Genomic DNA, 23394 nt, shown 5'->3' with positions numbered 1-23394 from the left:
TTAAAAGATCTATTTCACGTGAGCTGCAAGTTTCATTCCATTTTTAATACTGACTGTGCAAAATACTGAGAATGTGTAAATGAAATCCACAGTGCATTTCAGTTTAATTAGGGAAGATACTATAATAAAGTCTTGTTTTTTCAGTTGTTTTGGAAAGTCTGGTGTTTTCATTCTGAGCATAAAGATAGCCAGTGTTTTTCACCAGTTTCTTATTGTTACAGGCAGATTCCCAACCTTTGGAGATCAAAATAGAATACTCAGGATTTGTCATAGTTATCAGACTTCCTCAAAACTTCCTAATTAATATGGACATCTCATTTTTCTTTTCTCCCTATTATTTTCTAAAGCTTTTAATATAGTCTACACTTGGAAATAGTGCTTTCATAGGTGCCATAATCTCTTGCAGCAGTATTAAAAATTCAGTAAGAGAATTTTTAAAGACTTTTTGCTTTTATTTTATATTTTATTAAAAATTTTATTTATTAGAAATTCCTATAGTTCTGGAAATTGTACTTTCCTAGGAAGTGTGAAAACTTCTAAAAGCTACTACTTATTATTTGCCAGGGAACTTTATTTAAGGCAAAGTAGAGACATAAGTTTGGGAGGTTGCAAAGAAAGCTAAAAGGGAGAAATGGTGAGTCAACTTTTAACTTTTTTTTTTTTCTTTGAGACAGAGTCTCATTCTTGTCACGCAGGCTAGAGTGCAATGGTGCAATCTCTGCTCACTGCAACCTCCACCCCCAGGATTCAAGCGATTCTCCTGCCTCAGCCTCCTGAGTAGCTGGGATTACAGGCGTACGCCACTACGCTCAGCTAATTTTTGTATTTTTAGTATAGACGGGGTTTCACCATGTTGGTCAGGCTGGTCTCCAACTCCTGACCTCATGATCCGCCCGCCTTGGCCTCCCAAAGTGCTGGGATAACAGGTGTGAGCCACCGCGCCCAGCCCAACTGTTAATGATTATTTTGGGGGAGTAGGTCAGCAATAATAAAATCATTATGATCCACATCTAACCCACTTAAAAAATTTCTAGATTCTCAGTTTCTGTTTAATTGCCTATTTTCTGGCCAATTCAACCTGCATTAATTACTACAGCAATACAGTATGTCTTGGCAGCTAACAGAACTAGTTTCTTCACTTTATTTTTCATCTTCAAAATTATCTTGCTTTTCCTTTCATCCTTAATTTCCATATGAATTTTAAAACCAGGTTGCTGCAATCCACACAAGTAAAAACACTTGGCCTTTTTGGGGATTTTGTTAAAATTACAGACTAATTTGAGGAGAATATCAACTTTAAAAGAGGGTATCTCAACAGCAGCATTACTGATATTTTGGGCTAATTTTTTTTGTTATGGTGGGGGCTGTCCTGTGCACTGTAGGATGCTTAGCAGCACCCTGATTTCTAATTAATAGACACTAATATAAACAACCTTCCTCTCTGTGTAATGACAAAAATGTCTTCAGACAATGCCAAATGTCCCAAGAGTCGAAGTCACCCCCGACTGAGAACTACTGCTTTAAGATACTGAGTCATACTATCCACGACAGTAGTGAGTCAATCCATTTATTTGGCTGTCCTTAATTCTCTTGAATAAGTTTTGTAATTTTTTCCATAAAAGTACTGCAGTTATTCCACAGAAATTTACATTTTTGTTAATATTGCAAATAAAATTTTTCTAGGTGTGTAACGGTAATTATTTTATGATTTTATAGAAATTCAAGTAATTCCTCAATATTGACTGACCATAAATTCAGCAAACTTACTGAACTCTCATTTTTCCTGATATTTCTTTATATTATTTTGGACTTTCTATGTAGGCAATCATATTATCTACAATATCTGCCAGGGTTGTTTCTTTTCCAAACTTTTTATCACTTACATCTATTTTATTTCCTCTTGTGTCTTTAACTGACACATGCATGAGGTTTTAAAAATTATATATTCATTATTGATTTCAGTTAAGAATATAGTTTCCATCATGACAGTTCCGTAAAATTTGTTAAGATTCCACCCATTTACAAAATTTTTTTATACTTATTCAACAATAATGTATAATACATTCTATAAAAAAAAATTTTTCCTTACTAAACGATATATGGCTGCTATATCAAGTTTGTTAATTATAATATTAAAATATTCTTACCTGCTTCACTTACTCATTCCCAAAAATGTTATGTTAATTATTCTACTGTTTTGGGTGTCAATTTGCCTTTGCATATTTGTTACTTATATATATACACACACACACACACACACACACACATACACATATACACACACATATATACACACACATATATATACACACACATATATACACACATATATACACATATATATACACACACACACATATAGATATATATACACACACTTTTTTTTTTTTTTTGAGACAGAGTCGTGGTCTGTCGCCCAGGCTGGAGTGCAGTGGTGTGATCTCGGCTCACTGTACGCTCCGCCTTCCGGGTTCACGCCATTCTCCTGCCTCAGCCTCCCGAGTAGCTGGGACTACAGGCACCCACCACCATGCCTGGCTAATATTTTTTGTATTTTTAGTAGAGACTGGGTTTCACCTGTGTTAGCCAGGATGGTCTCGATCTTCTGACCTCGTGATCTGCCCGCCTCAGCCTCCCAAAGTGCTGGGATTACAGGCTTGAGCCACGGCGCCCTGCCACTTCTTTATATATTTTAAACAATCTGATGATACACACAAGTGTAGTGAGATCTTTCTAGTGAGTTTATCTCAGCATTAGATAGAGTTCAAGTTTATCCCTAACAATGCTTTTCATCTTTGTCTGATATAATACAGCTATATCTGCTTTCTTTTGATTTGTATTTACTTGGTAAATATTTTCTATTCTTTTAGTTTCAACTTCACCGAGTGCTTATATTTTATCTTTTGTAAACAAGCTATAGCTTCTTTAAAAATCCAATATGATAAAATCTAATATCTGGTTTTTAAAATGAACAGAGTTTCCTCGTATTTATTATGATTATTTGTACACTTGTATGCATTTAAACCATCTTATTTTATGCTTTTTATTTGTGGTTACTTTTAAAGACTCTAAGATAATCACACAAAAGTCCTATTTAAATTCTTAAGTAAAACAATATTACAGTTACATGTGTCATCATTATATTAGCAAAACAACTTGTGGATTTTTGCAGACAGTTGAATTATATGTTATATGTATATTTTAGAGAATATATTGGTCTATTTGAACATAGTCCACTATACATTTATACACATATATTGACTTGCAGCATAGTTCAATATTTTAAATCATTATAGTGCCTTTTAAATATATTTGTTTTTATAATAAATCTTTGGCATGTTATAGTTACTTGATAGAATATTCTTACTGTGCCTGAGGAACTGTCTGATCATAAACTTTTTTTTAAGTAATATGCTTTAGACGAGTTGCTGATTACAGGGACAACTTATGGAAAAATGGCGATGGTTTATATTAACAATACTACTTGCCCCATTAACGGACATATGCCTGAAGAGACTTAAAATAGCTTTCACTTTACTTTCATTCCCAAATACTATTTGTATTATAAACTTTCCACCAGGAAAACCTTACTAGGCACCTCAGTAATAGAAAATAAGTAATAAAGACTAAGATTTATGTTCTTATGTCTACACCTTAATCTAAATTATTACAATTATAAATCTTTTCATTTCATGAGACTGGTAAATTCCATTTTTATAAACTGGAAAATCAATTTTATTTGAAAAACTAAAATAGAAATTGTAATTTCCCACCCCCCCACCCCCATACACACTCCCACATTTACAAAACATAGTCTACAAGAGCTGGGATAGGATTTCAGAATGCTTATGGTCTTACTGTTGGATAGACCTGTCTACTGGAAGCTGCAAAGTAAATAAAATAAGGTTAAAAAGCAAATGACTCCACAATGCTCCCTTCTGAATGTAGGAGGGGAGTTAATTTTTAAAACCGGCTTCTCTCCTAAATTTTTTTCCAAATGAAAGCCCAGGGCTTCTGTCACACCAGTGCAGCCCTTGACGGTGCTGAAGTGACATGGCTAAGGGTGTCAGAGGACCTGCACCCACCTCAGTTCCTCCCATTCCCCTCCTCAAACTCCGTTCATGGGAGGGTCATGCAATACAGGTGGTTCCAAGTGATACGTTCCTCTGGGTACTGCCCTAAGCATATGTGAAGTCTACAATAAAGTATGCACTTAATACTAACAGAAGGTTCTGTAACAAAAAAACAGTTGACCAGCCTGGCCAATAGTGAAACCCCGTCTCTACTAAAAATACAAAAATTAGCCGGGCGTGGCACTCGGCTGTAATCCCAGCTACTCGGGAGGCTGAGGCAGGAGAATCGTTTGAATCCGGGAGGTGCAGGTTGCAGTGAGCCAAGATCGCACCACTGCACTCCAGCCTGGGCGACAGAGAGAGACTGTCTCAAAACAAAAACAGAACAAAACGGTTAACATTCTTCGAACTAAGTTATAAAGCCACTAGCATGTATGCCATTCTGGCTTTCTTGCAATAACCTGCCAATGCTCTCCTCTCTGACCTGTAGAGAATGGGGGTGGGGACAGACCAATAAGCTGGAGGTCTTCTGAACAGCCAGGAGCTGGAGGGCTGGAGCCCTCACAGCCAGGAGCCCCTTGTGGAATGGAGGAAATGAAAACCTCTAGGATTGTTAAAGATGTCCGTCAAAAGATTGGAAGGTCACTGTTTGTCTCATTAGAGCCCAAAGCTAACACACATCATCATATTATCATAGCAGACACTTTAAAATGTACATCATACAAAATATTGTACAAAACCATTTTAACTGATGGGAAATTACTTCAGACCTGAAACTTACTGGTGGCCAGATTTGAAACTATGGATCAGATCTGTTCCTGTTACTCACTGCACTAAAACTGCATTCATTTTTAAGTCAGAGAAAGTTGTATTAAGATTGCACATCAAAATATTCAAAAAGAGTGTCTCATAAATCTGTATGATCATTTTGTAATTTTGAACTTGAGGAAGATTAAAAATAATATCCATGTAAATGTATAGTATGTATTCTATAGAAAGCTCCAGTAGATTCAAGTGAGTTTTCCCAACTTCACAATATTTTTTAAAGTGATGCAAAGTAGACTTTTTATGCCAAATAAATAAGTGGACTACCATGCAGGCCAAACAACTCAATTTTTAGGAATCAAATTACTGCTTAGATTAGCTATTTTACGTCCAAATCAATTATACTGACACCTGGATTGACCATTAACGTTATTTATTTATTTATTATTATTACTATTTTTTTTTTTAGGTGGAGTCTTGTTCTGCCGCCCAGGCTGGAGTGCAGTGGCGCGATCTCGGCTCACTGCAACCTCTACCTCCTGGGTTAAGCAATTCTCCTGTCTGACCCTCCTGAGCGGCTGGGACTACAGGCACACACCGCCACACCCGGCTAATTTTTCTATTTTCAGTGGAGACAGGGTTTTGCCACATTGGCCAGGCTGGTCTCAACCTTCTGACCTCAGGTGATCTACCTGCCTTGGCCTCCCAAATTGCTGTGATTACAGGCGTGAGCCACAGTGCCTGGCCTAAGTTTTTTTTTTAAAGCACGTACTCTACATGATCTAGTTGTTTTATGACAATGCTTTTTAAGTTGCTGATATGAACCCAAAGGTTGAAAACATTTACATATTACCAATAAAAAAAAAGAAAACCAATATGCATTTCCAGAATAACCTCAAAAAGAACTTCTGAAAAAGAGGCATTGCAATCTACATGAGAAAATTGTTTCTGCTCAAAGGAAAGCTTACAAAATAATTTTCAAATTCCGGAAATTCTATGTTAGTTGTTTCAAAGTGTGGTCTGCAGAACAGTTGGTGCTTGAAGCTTTGCTATTGCACTAAAGATTTCAATGAGTGTGGGAAATTGTTCCTTCTACAAAATAAACAGTCCTTTTATGCAGGACCTCTCAGAGTTTCTTATGTTAATATTGTTAATTTTTAAAGGAAAGATAGAATATGCAGCATTATATCCCAAATCAATTTAAGACAAAGATTTGGAGGAATTTGCTTTTTGAATTGCCACATGAATACTACATTAATTAATTAACTAAACTTCCCAGAGAATGATATTTGATTTCCAGTGAGTGGAAAACTTACCAGCTGTTTCTATTTTAGGAAAAATAAAAAACACATTATATAGTATTCACAATGAACTAGTAAATCTTTGGTCATAAAATTTAATCCTTAGATTAACTGATCATATTTCATCAAAACTTGTATTTCAGCTTGCTTGAACATACTTTAATCTAGTTACCTTATTGTACCAGCCTCTCTGACATTTAATTAACTATGCATAATTAAAGAATAAAAACCACATTTTTGTGCAGGGAAATCATGTGGAAATCACCATTCATTCCGGCCAGCATCACAGTTGCAGTAATACTGAGAATCAATGCAGTTCCCCTCTAATCCACAAGTACACTTTTGAGCATCAGGCAGAGAACCTCCCCAGTAAGTGTGTGTTTCATTGGTTCTTCCAACCCACCAGCTCAGTGGGGTTCCATCTGAAAGACAAGTATGAGAAAGATGACATCTACTTTGTCCCTCACTGCCACCCTCCCCATATAGCTCCCTTTACTCCCAGGTGTAAAGTGTATGTGTGAGAGGCAGAGAGAGAGAAAATGAGACTATACTTAAACACTTGTGTTTTACCTCTGAAACGTTTCTTTAAGCACGCTAACCAATGTGTTTCCCCCAATATTTCAATATCTAGGCTTAAATGATTCCCATCTATTTTTCTTCTATTAGAAATCAGTCAGTTGCATGTGATACATACTTTCTATAGAAATAACATTCAAAAAATTCACCATTAAAATAAATACCAGAGTAATTTGAACACTAAAGATAAAATCTATTTGAAACTATGAAATGTTCATTGAGAAAGTTTACTATTATACAAAGACATTGATTTATCTCATCCCATCTTTTTGCTAACTACCTGTATATTACACATTTGGAAAGATATGGTACTCTCTGTCAGTACTTATTAATTTTTGGAGGTATTTGTTTTTATTGCATTGGATGTCCTGACTCTTTATTTGGAGGTTAAGGAATGACACTGATAGGCTTTTCTCATCTCTGAGGTTAGAGATTTCTCATGCGAAGAAACAAAGTGCCCTGGGTCAACTACAGCTCTGACGAGTGCGCCTCCTTCTCAGCACTGACAATGATTAAATGACAGAGCCAGACACTAACTCAGATCTATAGAACTGCATATTACGACAAGGGATGCTGCCAGGGGTTGGGAGTGAAGATTGGGGTGGCGGACTGACTGCACATCACAGTAAATTTAGGATAATTTAAAAAGCAGGTGTCAGGCCACCTATCTTAAAAAAGGAAGGGGGTCAGGGGCCACAAGTTGCAGTCATCACAGATTAGGGCATGAGGAAAATGAAATTGGATTAACTCAACCAGTTTTTTAAACATGCTTGATCATTTGGTGCTGTTTTTCAAATTTCAATAGGTTGTTACCATTGGAATATGAATTGAGATCTGGAACTTAGCTTCTACCTTACTGCTTATTACAACTCAATTATAACTCATTCATAGATAAGATCTCTGCATTCATTACCACCACCGCTATCCATCACCTGCCCCTTTGCCAAAAAAAAAAAAAAAAAAAAAAAAGGCAATCTGGGAAAATTTAAAGAGGAATTAGTACCAGGAATCCTTTAAAAATGTGCTAAAAGCTTGTCACTACAACGTAAAAGACATTTTTAAAAATTAATATACTCTTCTCGGAATGCCACTTTAAAAGTTACCGACTTCACCATGAAACTGTCGCAGATTAAAGAGCAAAACACTCATTATACCCTAATGTACAAGTGTACATTTACATCTAAATCTCCCATATTCCCCATAAAGTAGTAAAAATGTATTTTTTTAGAAGCAGTAACAAAAAGATGTAAGTGGGTGAACTTCTAGACTGATAAAAGATCTTGTAGACTTGTCTATCCCTGCTATTTCCACCAAGTATAATGATAGATTCTGGAAATAATACAGAAGACAACCGAAGAGAATTCCGAAAGGTAGAAAGAGGAAGGTTAGGACCCCAGGACTGGAAGATACAATAACATAATTTTTTAAAAAAACTCTGAATGGGCTCAAGAATAGAGTGAAAAGACAGAGGACAGAATCACTGAATTTGAGGACCCATCAATAGGCTTTATCTAACCTGACCAAAAAAGAGAAAACAGACTGAATATAAAAAGAACTGAGCCATAGGGTCCTATCAGACAATATCATCAGAATCTCAAAAAGAGAGAAGAAAGTGTGCTGAAAGAGTACTGAAAAAATACTGGCTGTAAACGTCCCACATGTGGTGAAAGATATAAACCCACAGATGTAGGAAGTTAAGTAAGTCTAAAAAAGGATAAACCCAAAAATATCGACACCAAGATCTATCATAATTGAACTTTTTGGAAACAAAACAAAACAGAAATCTTGAAAGCAGCCTGAGAGAATAACACATTACCTGCCTGTAAAATAACCCTAATTTGAATGACAGTAGACTACTCATCTGAAATTACAGAACCAGAAGGAATGGCATATTTGTTTTTCAGGGCTGATAGGAAAGAATTGTCAACTATAAATTATATATCCAGAGAAACTATCCTACAAGAATAAAATGGAAATAAAACCTTTTTAGGCCGGGCGCAGTGGCTCATGCCTGTAATCCCAGCACTTTGGGAGGCCGAGGTGGGCGGATCACGAGGTTAGGAGATCGAGACCATCCTGGCTAACATGGTGAAACCCCGTCTCTACTAAAAATACGAAAAATAGACGAGCGTAGTGGCGGGAGCCTGTAGTCCCAGCTACTCAGGAGGCTGAGGCAGGAGAATGGCGTGAACCCGGGAGGCAGAGCTTGCAGTGAGCCGAGATTGTGCCACTGCACTCCAGCCTGGGCGACAGAGCGAGACTCCATCTCCAAAACAACAATAAAAACCTTTTTAACACAAAAGAAAACTAAAATAATCTGTCGCTAGCAGACATTCCCTGAAGAATGGCTAAAGGAGGTTTTTCAAAAAGAAAGGAAATTATAACGAAGGATTCTTGGAACATCAGGAAAAAAATGAAAAGAGAAGAAATATGGATAAATATAATAGACTATCTTTATCATTATTTTTTGAAATGACATATGATAATTGACACAAAAATCGTAATACCATATGATACTCAAGACAATGATATTTAGAAGTGGGGAAGATAAAGGACCCAAATAGACATAAGGATTCCATATTTCATTATGAGTGAAGATATTTAAGTTGACTGTGGAAAGTCACATATGTACACTATAATACCAAGCAACGAGTAAGAAAATTATAAAAATTACCTTAAATGTAAATGGTTAAAATATAACAAGTTAAGACGTTGGCAGAATCAACTGAAAAAAAAATAACACAACTAGAAATTTATAAGAAACTCACTTCAAAATAAACATAGGCAGGTTAAAAGTAAAAGGATGGAAAAAATGCACTCTGCAAAATTAAATTTGAAACAAAGCAGAATGGCTATCTCATAAAATAGACTTCAGAACAAAAATACTAGAACAGGGACATGACATAATGATTTAAAAAAAAATCACCAGGAAGACATAAATGCATATGCAAGAAACAATACACCCTTAAAAAAATGAGGCAAAAATTGAGACTTCTGGTTTCCAATCTGATACGACGTTAAGAGTCTGGAAGTCATCACTCCCATTCTCACAACAAGAAAAAAGCTGAACTAACTAAAAATAAACAGTTCTTCTTACACAGTTAAAGTCATAGGGCAAACATTACTCCTAAAGCTGCAGAGACAAGAGAAAGCAGCATCACAGCTAATGGAGCCAAAGCAGATGGTGGAGTCTGGTAAAAGCACTTACAATGTAATTGACTGGTGGATACTGAGCAAGGACAAACTACAGAGATTAAAAACTCCTAGAGTGGGGGATACGCCTTAGAGGGTCAACACACCTTCAAGAGTTTTATCTCCAGGAAGAGCCCCATCAAGTTCTCAGAATAAAGATAGGAGAAAAATGCTCTTATGTCTCCAGCAGGGGGAGGGAAGGAGAAAACACTTTTGAAATAAGGGCAGAACATTATGTTCTCCTTAACAACATTCTAACCCCCCAAAAAGCTAGTTTACTAGAGCCTAAACCACCTAGGGGAATGGAAATACCCAGCACCAGCCCCCTCTACCCTTCTTTTCTTACCCAAGGGAAGGGGAAGGAAGCTGAGAAGCACTCTGAAGGTCACAGTCCAGGAAGACAGGTTCTCTAAAAGACTGACCTAATCCTAAAACTACAGGATGCTTCTGGCCGGGCGCTGTGGCTCACGCCTGTAATCCTAGCACTTAGGGAGGCCGAGGTGGGCAGCTCATGAGGTCAGGAGATCGAGACCATCCTGGCTAACACCGTGAAACCCCATCTCTACTAAAAATATAAAAAATTGGGCCGGGCGAGGTGGCTCAAGCCTGTAATCCCAGCATTTTGGGAGGCTGAGGCGGGCGGATCACGAGGTCAGGAGATCCAGACCATCCTGGCTAAACATGGTGAAACCCCGTCTCTACTAAAAACACAAAAAAATTAGCCGGGCGTGGTGGCGGGTGCCTGTAGCTACTCGGGAGGCTGAGGCGGGAGAATGGCGTGGACCTGGGAGGCGGAGCTTGCAGTGAGCCGAGATGGCGCCACTGCACTCCAGCCTGGGCTACAGAGCGAGACTCTTTCAAAAAAATTAAAATAAAATAAAAACATCAAAAAAAAGGGTATAGGATGCTTCTCCTCTCCCCGCACCTTACCATCACATCAGTAAGTTACCTGTATAGTAACAGGAGATTAAAAATGAAAGAGCCGTCAATTTTAGACCCTATTTAAGACACAGTCTCTGGGGAAACTCAAAACGGAAGAAAGAAAAATAAAAGAACCTTAGAGGAAACTGTGGCCTCTGACACCACAGTTATGCAAAGAGCAAATTCAGCCTAACTACTAACCAGATAAACATAAAACCTTACATTAAAGGCTTCCTTACCTCAGTTCCTTTGCCAATACAACATGTCTGGCTTTCAACAGAAAATTGCAAGGTATGCTAAAGCCAAACAATACAGTCTGATGAGACAAATCAAGCAAACATGCAGATATGACAGATTTGGAAATATCACATAAGGAATTTGAAATAATAATATGCTAAGGGCTCTATTTTGAAAAAGTGGGCAACATGCAAGAAGAGATAGGTACTATAAACAAAGATATGAAATCTCAAAGAATCAGAAGGAAATACAGAGATTAAAAGTAAAAATTGTAGAGTGTCTTTGATGGGCTCATCAAAGTCTGGGAAGACTGGGAAGTGGTGAGGAAAGAATCAGTGAGTTTGAAGATATGCCAATGAAAATTTTCCATTAAACACAAAGAGAAAAAGAATGAAAAATGAAACATAATATCCAAACAGTTGGACAATAATTTTTTTTTTTTTTTTTTGAGATGGAGTCTCTCTCTGACACCCAGGCTGGAGTGCAGTGGCGCAATCTCGGCTCACTGTAAGCTCCACCTCCTGGGTTCATGCCATTCTCCTGCCTCAGCCTCCCGAGCAGCTGGGACTACAGGCGCCCGCCACCACGCCCGGCTAATTTTTTGTATTTTTAGTAGAGACGGGGTTTCCCCGTGTTAGCCAGGATGGTCTGGATCTCCTGACCTCGTGATCCGCCCTCCTCGGCCTCCCAAAGTGCTGGGATTACAGGCGTGAGCCACCGTGCCCGGCCCTGTTGGACAATTTCAAACGGTGTAACCTATGTAACCCATAATGGGAATACCAGAAGTAGAAGGAAGAGACTGAGAACCAGAAGAAATATTTAAAATAATGACAGTTGAGAATGTTTCAAAATTAATGACAGACATGAAACCATAGGTTCAGGAATCTCAGCAAACACCAAGCAGGTTAAATACAAAAAAAAATCCACACCTAGGCATCTCATATTCAAAATGCAAAAAATCGAAGACTTTCTTAAAATTAAAATAAAATCTTTTAAAAATAAAATCTCGAAATAAACCAGAGTAAAATAAAACACCTTACCTACACAGGAGCAAGAATGAGAATTATGCCAGATTTCTCTTAAGAAACCATGCAAGCAAGAAGAAAGTGAAGTGAAATATTTAAACTGTTGAGAGAAAACACACACTAATATAGAATTCTATATCCAGTAAAATTATCCTAAATAGTAAAGTAGAAATAAAGACTTAGATAAACAGAATTGAGGAAATCTTTCTCCAGTAGACCTACCTTGCAAGCCATGTTAATAGAAGTTCCTCAGAGAAAAGAAAAACAATATAGGTAAAAAACATAGAAATACATAAAGAAAGGTAGGAGCATTAGAGAAGAAAAAATTTAAAATAAAATCTAGTGTCTTCTTCTTAATTGATGTAATAGCTAACAGTTCTAAATAATACTAACAATGTATTGGGTGATTATGGCTATGAATAAGTAAAATGAATGATAATAATGTAATACAAAATAAGACAGAAGGATTGGAAATGCTGTGTTATAAAGTACCAGCACCATTAATGAAGTAGAATAGTGTTATTTGAAAGTAGATTGTTATAATGTATACTTCATACTCAAAGGTTACCACTAAAACAATTACAAAGAAATGTAATTAATATTATAGAAGTGAGGATATGGAATCATATAAAATGCTCAATTAAAACAAAAAATGAGAAAGGAATTCAGGAAAAAAAGAAGAAACATGGGAAACAAATAAAAAAGAGTTACAATATGGCAAATATTAATCCAAGTATCAATAATCACTTTAAACATAAACAGTCTAAATATACCAGTTAAGAAAGCAATGGCAACAAAAGCCAAAAGTGACAAATCGGATCTAATTAAACTAAAGAGCTTCTGCACAGCAAAAGAAACTACCATCAGAGTGAACAGGCAACCTATAGAATGGGAGAAAATTTTTGCAATCTACCCATCTGACAAAGGGCTAACATCCAGAATCTACAATGAACTCAAACAAATTTACAAGAAAAAAATCAACCTCATCAAAAAGTGGGTGAAGTATATGAACAGCCACTTCTTAAAAGACGACATTGATGCAGCCAACAGACACATGAAAAAATGCTCATCATCACTGGCCATCAGAGAAATGCAAATCAAAACTACAATGAGATACCATCTCACACCAGTTAGAATGGCAATCATTAAAAAGTCAGGAAACAACAGGTGCAGGAGAGGATGTGGAGAAATAGGAACACTTTTACACTGTTGGTGGGACTGTAAACTAATTCAACCATTGTGGAAGTCAGTGTGGCGATTCCTCAGGGATCTAGAACTAGAAATACCATTTGACCCAGCCATCCCATTACTGGGTATATACCCAAAGGATTATAAATCATGCTGCTATAAAGACACATGCACATGTATGTTTATTGAGGCAGTATTCACAATAGCAAAGACTTGGAACCAACCCAAATGTCCATCAATGACAGACTGGATTAAGAAAATGTGGCACATATACACCATGGAATACTATGCAGCCATGAAAAAGGATGAGTTCATGTCCTTTGTAGGGCCATGGATGAAGCTGAAAACCATCATTCTGAGCAAACTATTGCAAGGACAAAAAACCAAACACCACATGTTCTCACTCATAGGTGGGAATGGAACAATGAGAACACTTGGACACAGGAAGGGGAACATCACACACCGGGGCCTGTCATGGGGTGGGGGGAGAGGAGAGGAATAGCATTAGGAGATATACCTAATGTAAGTGATGAGTTAATGGGTGCAGCACACCAACATGGCACATGGATACATATGTAACAAACCTGCACATTGTGCACATGTACCGTAGAAGTTAAAGTATGATAATAATAAAATAAAAGACTGAGACTGTCAGAGTGAACAACAACAAAACCTATGATCCACCTACATGTTGTCTACTGAAATCCTCTTTAAATATAAAATAGCAGGTAGATTTGAAGAGCTAGAGAAAGATATACCATGCTAACACTAACCAAAAAGAAAGCCAGAGTATCTAAATTAATTTTAGACAAAGCCAACTGCAGAGCAAGGAAAATTATCAGAGATGAAAAAGGGCATTACACAATAATAAAGGGGTCAATATAACAGAAAGATATAATAATGCTTAATGTGTATATACCTAGCAACAGAAAAGTCAAAATATATTAGGGGGAAACTGATAGAACTGCAAGGACAGAGAGACACATCCATTACTACCACTGGAGAATTCAACACCCCTCTATGAGTAAGTGACAGACTCAGCAGGAAGAAAATCATTAAGGATAGATTTGAACTGAACAGCACCATCAATCAACTGGATCTAACTGAATAGAATTCAATTAGCGTTATAGAATATTTTATCTAGACACTGCAGAATACACATTCTTCTCAAATACAAATGCACAATTCATTAAGTTAAACCACATTCTAGGCCACAGAACACTTTACCAAATTTCAAAGAACAGAAATCACAAAAGGCATGTTCTTGAATCAGAATGGAATTAAACTAATAATACCAGAAAGAGAACTGAAATATCCTCAAATACCAAAAAGTTTAAAAACACATTTCTAAATAATAAAACACGGTGAAAGAGAAAGTCTCAAAAGAAACAAATTTTTTTAACTAAGCCAGTAATTAATAACCTTCCCAAACAGAAGGTACCAAGCCCAGATGATTCACTGGTGAATTCTATCAACATTGGAGAAATAAATGATACCAATTTTCCACAATCTGTTGCAGAAAATAGAAGCAAAGTGACTATTTCTTAACTCATTCCATGGGCCAGCATTACCCTAATACCCAAACCAGCAAAACCTTACAAAAAAGTAAACTGCAAACAAATATCTCTCTTGAACAGGGATGAAGCAATCCTTAAAAAATATTAGCAAACTGAACCCAACAATGTTTAAAAATAAACACCACAACCAAGTGGGATTTACTCTAGATATGCCTTTAACCTTTGAAAGTTAATTAATATAATCCATCAGATCAACAAGCTAAAGAATAAAAATCATATGCTTTCAGTACTTTCTGCTCAATTTTTATGTAAACTTAAAATTGCTAAAAAATATAAAGCCTATTAATATAAGAAAACTGATGGAGCAGAATGGAAAAATAAACAGATCCACAATTATAATACAGATTTCAAAATGTCTCTCTTAGCAACTGATAGAACTACTGGACAAGAAGTCAGCAAGGATATAGAAGATCTGAACAACATATTCAACCAACAGGATCTCATCGAAATACATACAGAATACTCCACTTAAGAATAGCAGAATATACATTTTTTTTTCAAATGCCCATGAAACATTTACAAGACAGACCATATCCCGGGGAGCAAAACAAACCTCAACATATTTAAAAGAACTAAAATCACACAAAGTATATTCTCTATGCATAATGGAATCAAACTGGAAATCAATACCAGAAAGACAAAAAGAAAATCTCTAAACACTTAGAAATTTTTAAAAATACACTTCTAAATAAGCTATAGGTCAAAGAATATGCTTCAAAGAAATTTATTAAAATACTTAAATGAAAATGAAACTACATGAAAAACTAAATGAAAATGAGAATACAACATATCAAAATATGTGAAATGTAGGTAAAACTGTGTTGATAGGGAAAACGCAGCACTAAATGCCTACATTAGGAAAGAAGAAAGCCCTAAAGCCAATAATGTAAGTTCTTACCTCTAGAAACTAGAAAAAAAAATTAACTCATACAAGCTGAAGGAAGGAGATAACAAAGAGAAGAGTAGATTTCAATAAAATTTGAAACAAAAATAATAGAGAAAATCATGAAACGAAAATCTAGTTCTAAAAAACAGTAAGATTGAAAAACTTCTATCAAGACTGACAGAGACAAAAAAAGATGAGACAAACTACGAATATGAGATATTTAAGTGGATATCACTACAGATGCTGGAGACATCAAACGAATAATAAGAAAATACTATAAATAATTCTACACAAATCAACTTGACAATTCAGATTAATGGACAAATTTCTCAAAAAGTACAAACTACCACAATTCACCTAACATGAAATAGGTAATTTAAGTAATTGTAACTATTACGAAAATTGAATTCATAATTTAAAATTACTGAAAAAAAAAATATCTTGGCCCAGATGGTTTTACTGGAGAATTCTTTTTTGTTTTGTTTTTTTGTTTTTGTTTTTGTTTTTTGAGATGAAATCTCGTTCTGTTACCCAGGCTGGAGTGCAGTGGTGTGATCTTGGCTCACTGCAACCTCTGCCTCCCAAGTTCAAGCGATTCTCCTGCCTCAGCCTTCTGAGTAGCTGGGATTATAGGCGTGCGCCGCCACGCCCAACTAATTTTTGCATTTTTAGTGGAGATGGGGTTTCACCATGTTGACCAGGCAGGTCTCGAACTCCTGACCTCAAGTGATCCATCTGCCTCAGCCTCCCAAAGTGCTGGGATCACAGGCGTAAGCCACCCCGCCGGGCCTTACTGGAGAATTCTACCAGATGTTTAAAGAAAAATTAAAGTCAATTTTACATAATGTCTTCCAGAAAACAGGAGACTAGAGAATGCTACCAAATTCATTTTATGTAGGCAGTATTGTCCTGACACTGAAACCAGATAAAGACAATATGAAAAAAGAAAACTACATACCAATATCTCTTATGAATTTGAATGCAAAAATATTCAATAAAATATTAATAAACCAAACACATTAGAAATGTATTTTTTAAATTATACATTATGGCCAAATGGGAGTTGCTCTAATTATGCAAAGCTGATTCAACATATCAACAGACAAAAGAAGAAATATAATATTTTAATACCAATTGACACAGAAAAGACATTTGACAAAAATCCAATGTCCTTTCAAAATAAAAACTGTCAGCCAACCAGGACCTCAACATAACATAGGAAACAAGAATGAATGCTTTTCCCCTAAGACAGGAAACAAGGCAAGGATGTCTGCCCGCACCACTCTAGTTCAACCCAGTATTGAAAGTCTAGCTACTGCAATAAAGCAAGAAAAATAAATTAACTCCCTACAGATTGACGAGGAAGAAATAAAGCTGACTCTACTTGCAGATGACATGATTTTCCATATAGAAAATCCCAAGGAATCTAAAAAAAAATTAAGTTCAAAAAAGAGCTTATAAGATTAGTATGAAACAATCATATCTCATATTCTAACAAGGAACATATGTAAACAAAAATTTAAAGCACAACAGCACTTACAATCAATGAAGAAACTAACTAAATGCCTAAGCATACTTATAAAACATATAATCTCTGGATGCTAAAAATTACAAAATGCTGAGGCAAGAAATCAAAGATCCAAATAAATGGAAAGATATCTCATGTTCATGGATTGGAAGACTCAAAACAGTAAAACACCAATTTTCCCTTTATTGAGCTATTATGTTTAATGTCATTCCCATAAAAATTCTAGCAAGATGTTTGTAGACATAAACAAATTTATTACAAAATTTATACAGAATGAGGCAAGCTACAGACTTACTTAAACGATCTTGAAAAAGAAGAATAAAGCAGAAGGAATAACTCAACCCTGCTATACAGCTACATGTTCAAGACAGTGTGATAATTGGTGGAGGCATACAAATTAATGAAACAGATAAAGAATGCAGAAACAGACCCACCACACAAGTAAGTTCAACCAATTTTTAACACTATTTAAAATGCAATTCAATGCAGGAAGGATAGCCTTTTCAACAAATGGTTCTGGAGCAACTGAACATTCATAGTCAGAGAAAGTGAGAGAGAATCAACTCTCACATCTTATATAAAATGTGTCCCAAAATAGGGCATGGAATTAAAAGTAAAAGGTAAAACTATAAAACTTTTAGGAAAAAAATTCAAAAATCTTTGGAATTGGAATTTAGGGTTAGGTAAAGAATTTTTAGAATTGACACGATGTGTACAATCCATAAAAGGAAAATATGATAAACTGAATCTCATCAAAATTAAAACTTTTGCTCTAAAAAATTCCAGTTAAGAGTCGATGAATAGGCAAGCAACAGAGTGGGAAAAAATATTCGCAAATCACATATCCAACAAAGGGCTAGTATCTAGAATATATAAAGAACTGAAAATTCAACAGTAACAAAACAAATCCAAACAATCCAATTAGAAAATGAACAACAACAAAAACACATTCACAGACATCTATCTCACTGAAAATGATATACAGATGGCAAATAAGCATATAAAACATGCTCAATATTATTAGACATCAGGGAGACACAAATTAAAACCACAATAAAGATATTACTACACACTTATCAGAATAGCTAAAATAAAAAATGGTCGCAACACCAAATGCTGATGAGCATGTGGAGGAAATGAAATCCTCATACACTGTTGGTGGGAATGGTACAACCCTTCTAGAAAACAATTTGGCAGCTTTTTATAAAACTAAATATGCAACTACCACATGACCCACCAATTGCACTTTGGGGCATTAATTCCAGAGAAATGAAAACTGATGTTCACACAAAACCTGTACAAAATGTTCATAAAAGCTTTATTCATAATTGCCCCAAACTGTAAACAAACAACCCAGATGCCCTTCAATGAGTGAATAAACTCTGGTATATCCATCCACCGATTACTAATCAGCAATGAAAAGGAACAAATTACTGATATACACAACTATGCAAATGAATCTAGAGAGGATTACACAGAGTGAAAATAAATCACAAAGAGTACATACTATATAATTTCATTTACATAACATTCTTGAAATTTAAAAAAACCCATAGAAATGGAGAACATATTAGTGGTTATTAACGAGCAATAGGAGGAATTCTTTTTTTTTTTTTTTTGAGACGGAACGGAGTCTTGCTCTGTCGCCCAGGCTGGAGTGCAGTGGTGCCATCTCGGCTCACTGCAAGCTCCACCTCCCGGGTTCACGCCATTCTCCTGCCTCAGCCTCCCAAGTAGCTGGGACTACAGGCACCCGCCACCATGCCCGGCTTTTTTGTATTTTTAGTAGAGAAGGGGTTTCATCATGTTAGCCAGGATGGTCTGATTTCCTGACCTCGTGATCCGCCCACCTCGGCCTCCCGAAGTGTTGGGATTACAGGCATGAGCAGCCGCGCCCAGCCAATAGGAGGAATTCTTGTGCTGATGGAAATACTGTGTATCTTGACTGTATGGATGTCAACATTCCGGCTGTGATATTGCACTATACTTCTACAAGATGTCACCTTGGGGTGGGGGGAACTGCTTAACAGCTACTCGGGTTCTCTCTGTTACTTCTCACAAGTGTATGTAAATCTACAATTATCTCAAATTTTTTTTTAAATTATCGTTTCAAAAGAGGGGGAAATTATCACTGATGGGAGTAGAATATTCCATTTCTTGTGTTTTAGCCCCTAGCCCAGTAGTTTCCAAAAGATCACCTGGGGATTTTTTTTTTTAAACAATTCCAAAGCCGAGGCTACACTTCATTCAACAGCAATGAACTAACAAATAATTAAGTTTTGTAATGTCAACTTTAAAAAACTGGAGAACTGGGAAGGAGAGTTTCTTACTTACTGAACTTATGTAAGCTATCTCATTTATAAAAGAAACCCCATGAGATCAGTACTACAGGGTCCATTTCATCAAAGAGGAAACAGAGTCTGAGAAAAAAGAATGGCCTAAATTTCCACAGCTGCTAAGTGACAGACTTAGCATTTGAACTTCAAACTTTGAATGCAACCAGACCTTTGCTCTTTCTACTAGACCAAATTGGCTGGCAGGCATCCAGAGGAGAGAGGGATCACCCTGGGAAGGGACCCAGATGCGGACTGCACCGGTCTAGCACAGTGGGTAAGATTTAAGAGTGTGAGGGCCGGGCGCGGTGGCTCACGCCTGTAATCCCAACACTTTGGGAGGCTGAGGCGGGCGGATCACCTGAGGTCAGGAGTTCAAGAACAGCCTGACCAACACGGTGAAACCCGGTCTCTACTAAAAATACAAAAATTAGCCGGGCGTGGCGGCACCCGCCCATATTCTCAGCTATTCGGGAGGCTGAGACAGGAGAATCGCTTGAATCCGGGAGAGGAGGGGGTTGCAGTGAGCAAAGATCGTGCCACTGCACTCCAGCCTGGGTGACAGAGAGGCCAATCCAGGCAGAGGAAACGGTCTGGCATATTCCAGGGGCTGATTGGCCAAACGGATTAGGGAAGGCAATGCAGGTATGGGTTAGTGGATCAGCGCAAACCACCTTCAGATGACAGTCATACACCACTTTCCAACTTAAAGATTTTGTATTGAAAATTTAAGAGTGAAATTTGAGTGGCTTTATTATGCTACCAACATATACTGTTTTTGTTTTTTTAAGACAGGGTGTTGCTCTGCTGCCCAAGCTGGAGGCAGTGAAGCAATCACAGCTCACTGCAGCCTGGACTTCCTGGGCTCCAGTGATCCTCCCGCCTATATACTATTTGGGATTGCTAAATCTAAAAAAATGAAAGGCAAATTTCAGTATTTAACTATAATTAGCAATAAAGTGATTTCAAGAAACTATATGGAAACTGTTGGGGAGCAGCGGTGAGTCTTGCAGGGGACTGTGGGGATTCCGGAAAGGAGGGAGAAGCTGGTCTTTGACTTAGGAGAAGACGGTTTTGATGCAGGCAGAGTTTCCAAAACATTACTTCCATATATGAAGATTAAGGTACACATTTCTCAAGATATAATTTCAAAAAAATGAGACACCCACTGACAAAAGGTTTTAATAACCCTAGTCATTATTTCATCCCAGACCACAGTCAAAGTGGCGGGGCTGAGGAAGGGCATAGTCAGTTAATCTAAAGGGAGGAAACAAACGTTCCAGGTAGATTTAGAGGAAGACTTTGAGAAGAGTAAGGAGGTTACCGGTTCCCACTGGTCTTCATGAAGAACTCTGTTAGACCCAGCCTGCCCTACAGCCATTATCTCCTCAGTGTGAACGGAAAGCTAAGGCATAAGCTATTAGCAAAACTTCCCTTGATTAAGAAAGGACAAGTCACTAGTCCTGCATATGAACGCGCTGAACGTCTCTCAACGGTCTGGAAGGCGCTCTTGAATGCTCTTTGGTCCAATCAAGAGCGGAGAGAAGGAGAGAGCGGTCAGGCCTTTGAACTAAGAGCCACGGGAGGGACCCTGGCCTTTTCTCCCTGAAAGGCATCTCGCAGCCCAAGGGCCGCGCCCCGGCCCGGTGAGCCCCTGTAGCCTCCAGCGGCGGCGCTTACCTCGTGAGTCCGGGCGCCGCCCCGTCCCGCAGCGCAGAGCCAGCCGCTGCTCGCAGCGCTCCGCCAGGCTCACCGCGGCCCGCAGCTGCCCCGCGCCCGCTGCGTATGCGAAGGACGCAGCCGAGCGCGGGTGCCCGCTGGGGGCACCTCGGACGGTCACCGCGTCGGGGCCACCGTGCCGCACCACAGTCCACGCGGCGTCTGCTGAGCAGAAACGGGCAGAGGAGAGGCATCACTGGGCGGCAGAGGCCAGCAACAAGAGGCAAAGCAGACGCGTCTTTCATGTGAATTAACGTTTAACTGAAATTTACATGACTGCATGTTTGCCCCGATTTGAGGAGTTGGACCTGTATAAGAATGTACTGAGCCAGAACTCAGCCTCTAAGAGAAAGCATATTGGGAGAACTGATGACCAAACTTTTGTGACGTCATGCCTAAAAATGTATCATGTAAGCAATGACTTTTGAGTTGTTAAAACCATTTTTTTATATCAACACAAGCATGAGGCCGAACTGTTACTGCCTGGACCTTTATCTTTTTAAACTCATCTGCATTTTCCTCATCTGTATGTGCCTCTATTTCTTTCATTATCGAATAAATTTATAAAAGATATATATTGGGACGAGGTGACGCACATACTCACGGGTATAATAGGAAGCAGCGCTATTAAAATAAAGTGGTTTAATTATGTCAGCTTCTCCATCAGTGACCAAGCCCAGAGGAATCGGAGGCCTTGAGCTTCTAACAGCACTTTCCAGGTGGTGACCCTGGGCATCTGACTGCCCGCTGACATCATTTCTGATGTATCTCTGCCACTTGATTACTTATATTGTTTTGATGAAATAAAAACAAAATGACTCCACAATCTCATAAGGGAAGAAGTGCATCTTGAGTTCTTCAGTGTTCCCAACAATGGACCTCCCACCAGACTTGAAGTCACTTTAATCCTACTATGTTGGTGCTGTCTGGTCCTTTTTAACCTCTAATAAGATGTATTTAGAATAATGGACATTTTACATAAAAATTTTCCAAACGAAGAAACATTCGTATGGGGATTTTTTAAGAACTACGAAACAAAACAATGTGATACATTTTACCTTGAGAAATCACCCTCCCAGCCCTTCACATCTCAGGATTTTTAATGGCTTGGCTGCTAACTGTGCGTAAGACAAATTTCACAGCCTTACTGTTACTTACACACGCCTAACAACAGAGATTAGAGGAAAGAAGGAAAAGAAAACCAGCCATGCTACTGAAATATCTCTTTAGTCACAGAACCCATGGAGAGCAAAGGTGTGATATCCACAAATGAGCCACAAGTACAGAAAAAAATCTGCAAATTTAAATAACGAATGCAATTTTAAATTAAATTATCACTCCACTCACTGTACTCACCAAAGGAGGCTCTAAGTGTGCCTATGGTAATTTCAGTTCCATGGGTTCTTCCTTTAATATCGCTCTATTTTTATATTTTAGATTTTTAATTTTATTTATTTATTTATTTTTGAGATAGAGTCTCGCTCTGTCGCCCAGGCTGGAGTGCAGTGGTGCTATCTCAGCTCACTGCAGCCTCTGCCTCCTGGGTTCAAGCAGTTCTCCTGTCTCAGCCTCCCAAGTAGCTGGGACTACAGGCACACACCACCACGCCTGGCTAATTTTTGTATTTTTTTAGTAGAGACGGGGGTTTCACCATGTTGGCCAGGCTGGTCTTGAACTCCCAACCTCAGGTGATCCACCCGCCTTGGCCTCCCAAAGTGCTGGGATTACAGGTGTGAGCCACCACGCCTGGCCTCACGTTAGAATTTTTACAACCTGGTGTTACTCTGTGCACATCACCTACTCTCACCTTCAGAGTTTCCTATCAACTGAATCAAATATAGAAAAACCTATGGACCACTAAGTTGGGCATTGAAGATGGTCAACCACACGCCATTTGTGGCCATGTGTTCATGATCTGTTGTACAATGGGAGAGAAATGATGGTCCGGAGTAGTTCACATAGGCTGATGGGCAGTATGATAGATTTACAGTCACCCACGGTTAAGATGTAATCATAGAAATGCCCTCAGTACTGAGAAGGGAACTGTTGAGAATACATCTGTAAAACTTTTTC

General features: G+C 37.8%; 1 protein-coding gene across 1 annotated transcript in view; it reads right to left on the bottom strand.

The window, feature by feature from the left end:
* The window catches only part of LOC100439741 (contactin associated protein family member 3), a 104066-nt gene that overhangs the window by 42315 nt on the left and 38357 nt on the right, over positions 1 to 23394 (bottom strand). Inside the window, 2 exon segments of the mRNA XM_063714134.1 lie at positions 6405 to 6561; positions 21283 to 21486. Coding sequence (XP_063570204.1) covers positions 6405 to 6561; positions 21283 to 21486 — 361 coding nt within the window.

This window comes from Pongo abelii, chromosome 13 (genome assembly GCF_028885655.2).
Source record: "Pongo abelii isolate AG06213 chromosome 13, NHGRI_mPonAbe1-v2.0_pri, whole genome shotgun sequence".
Lineage (NCBI taxonomy): Eukaryota > Metazoa > Chordata > Mammalia > Primates > Hominidae > Pongo > Pongo abelii.
The sequence above is the reverse complement of the archived record's forward strand: the minus strand, read 5'-3'. Positions and strand labels throughout refer to the sequence as shown.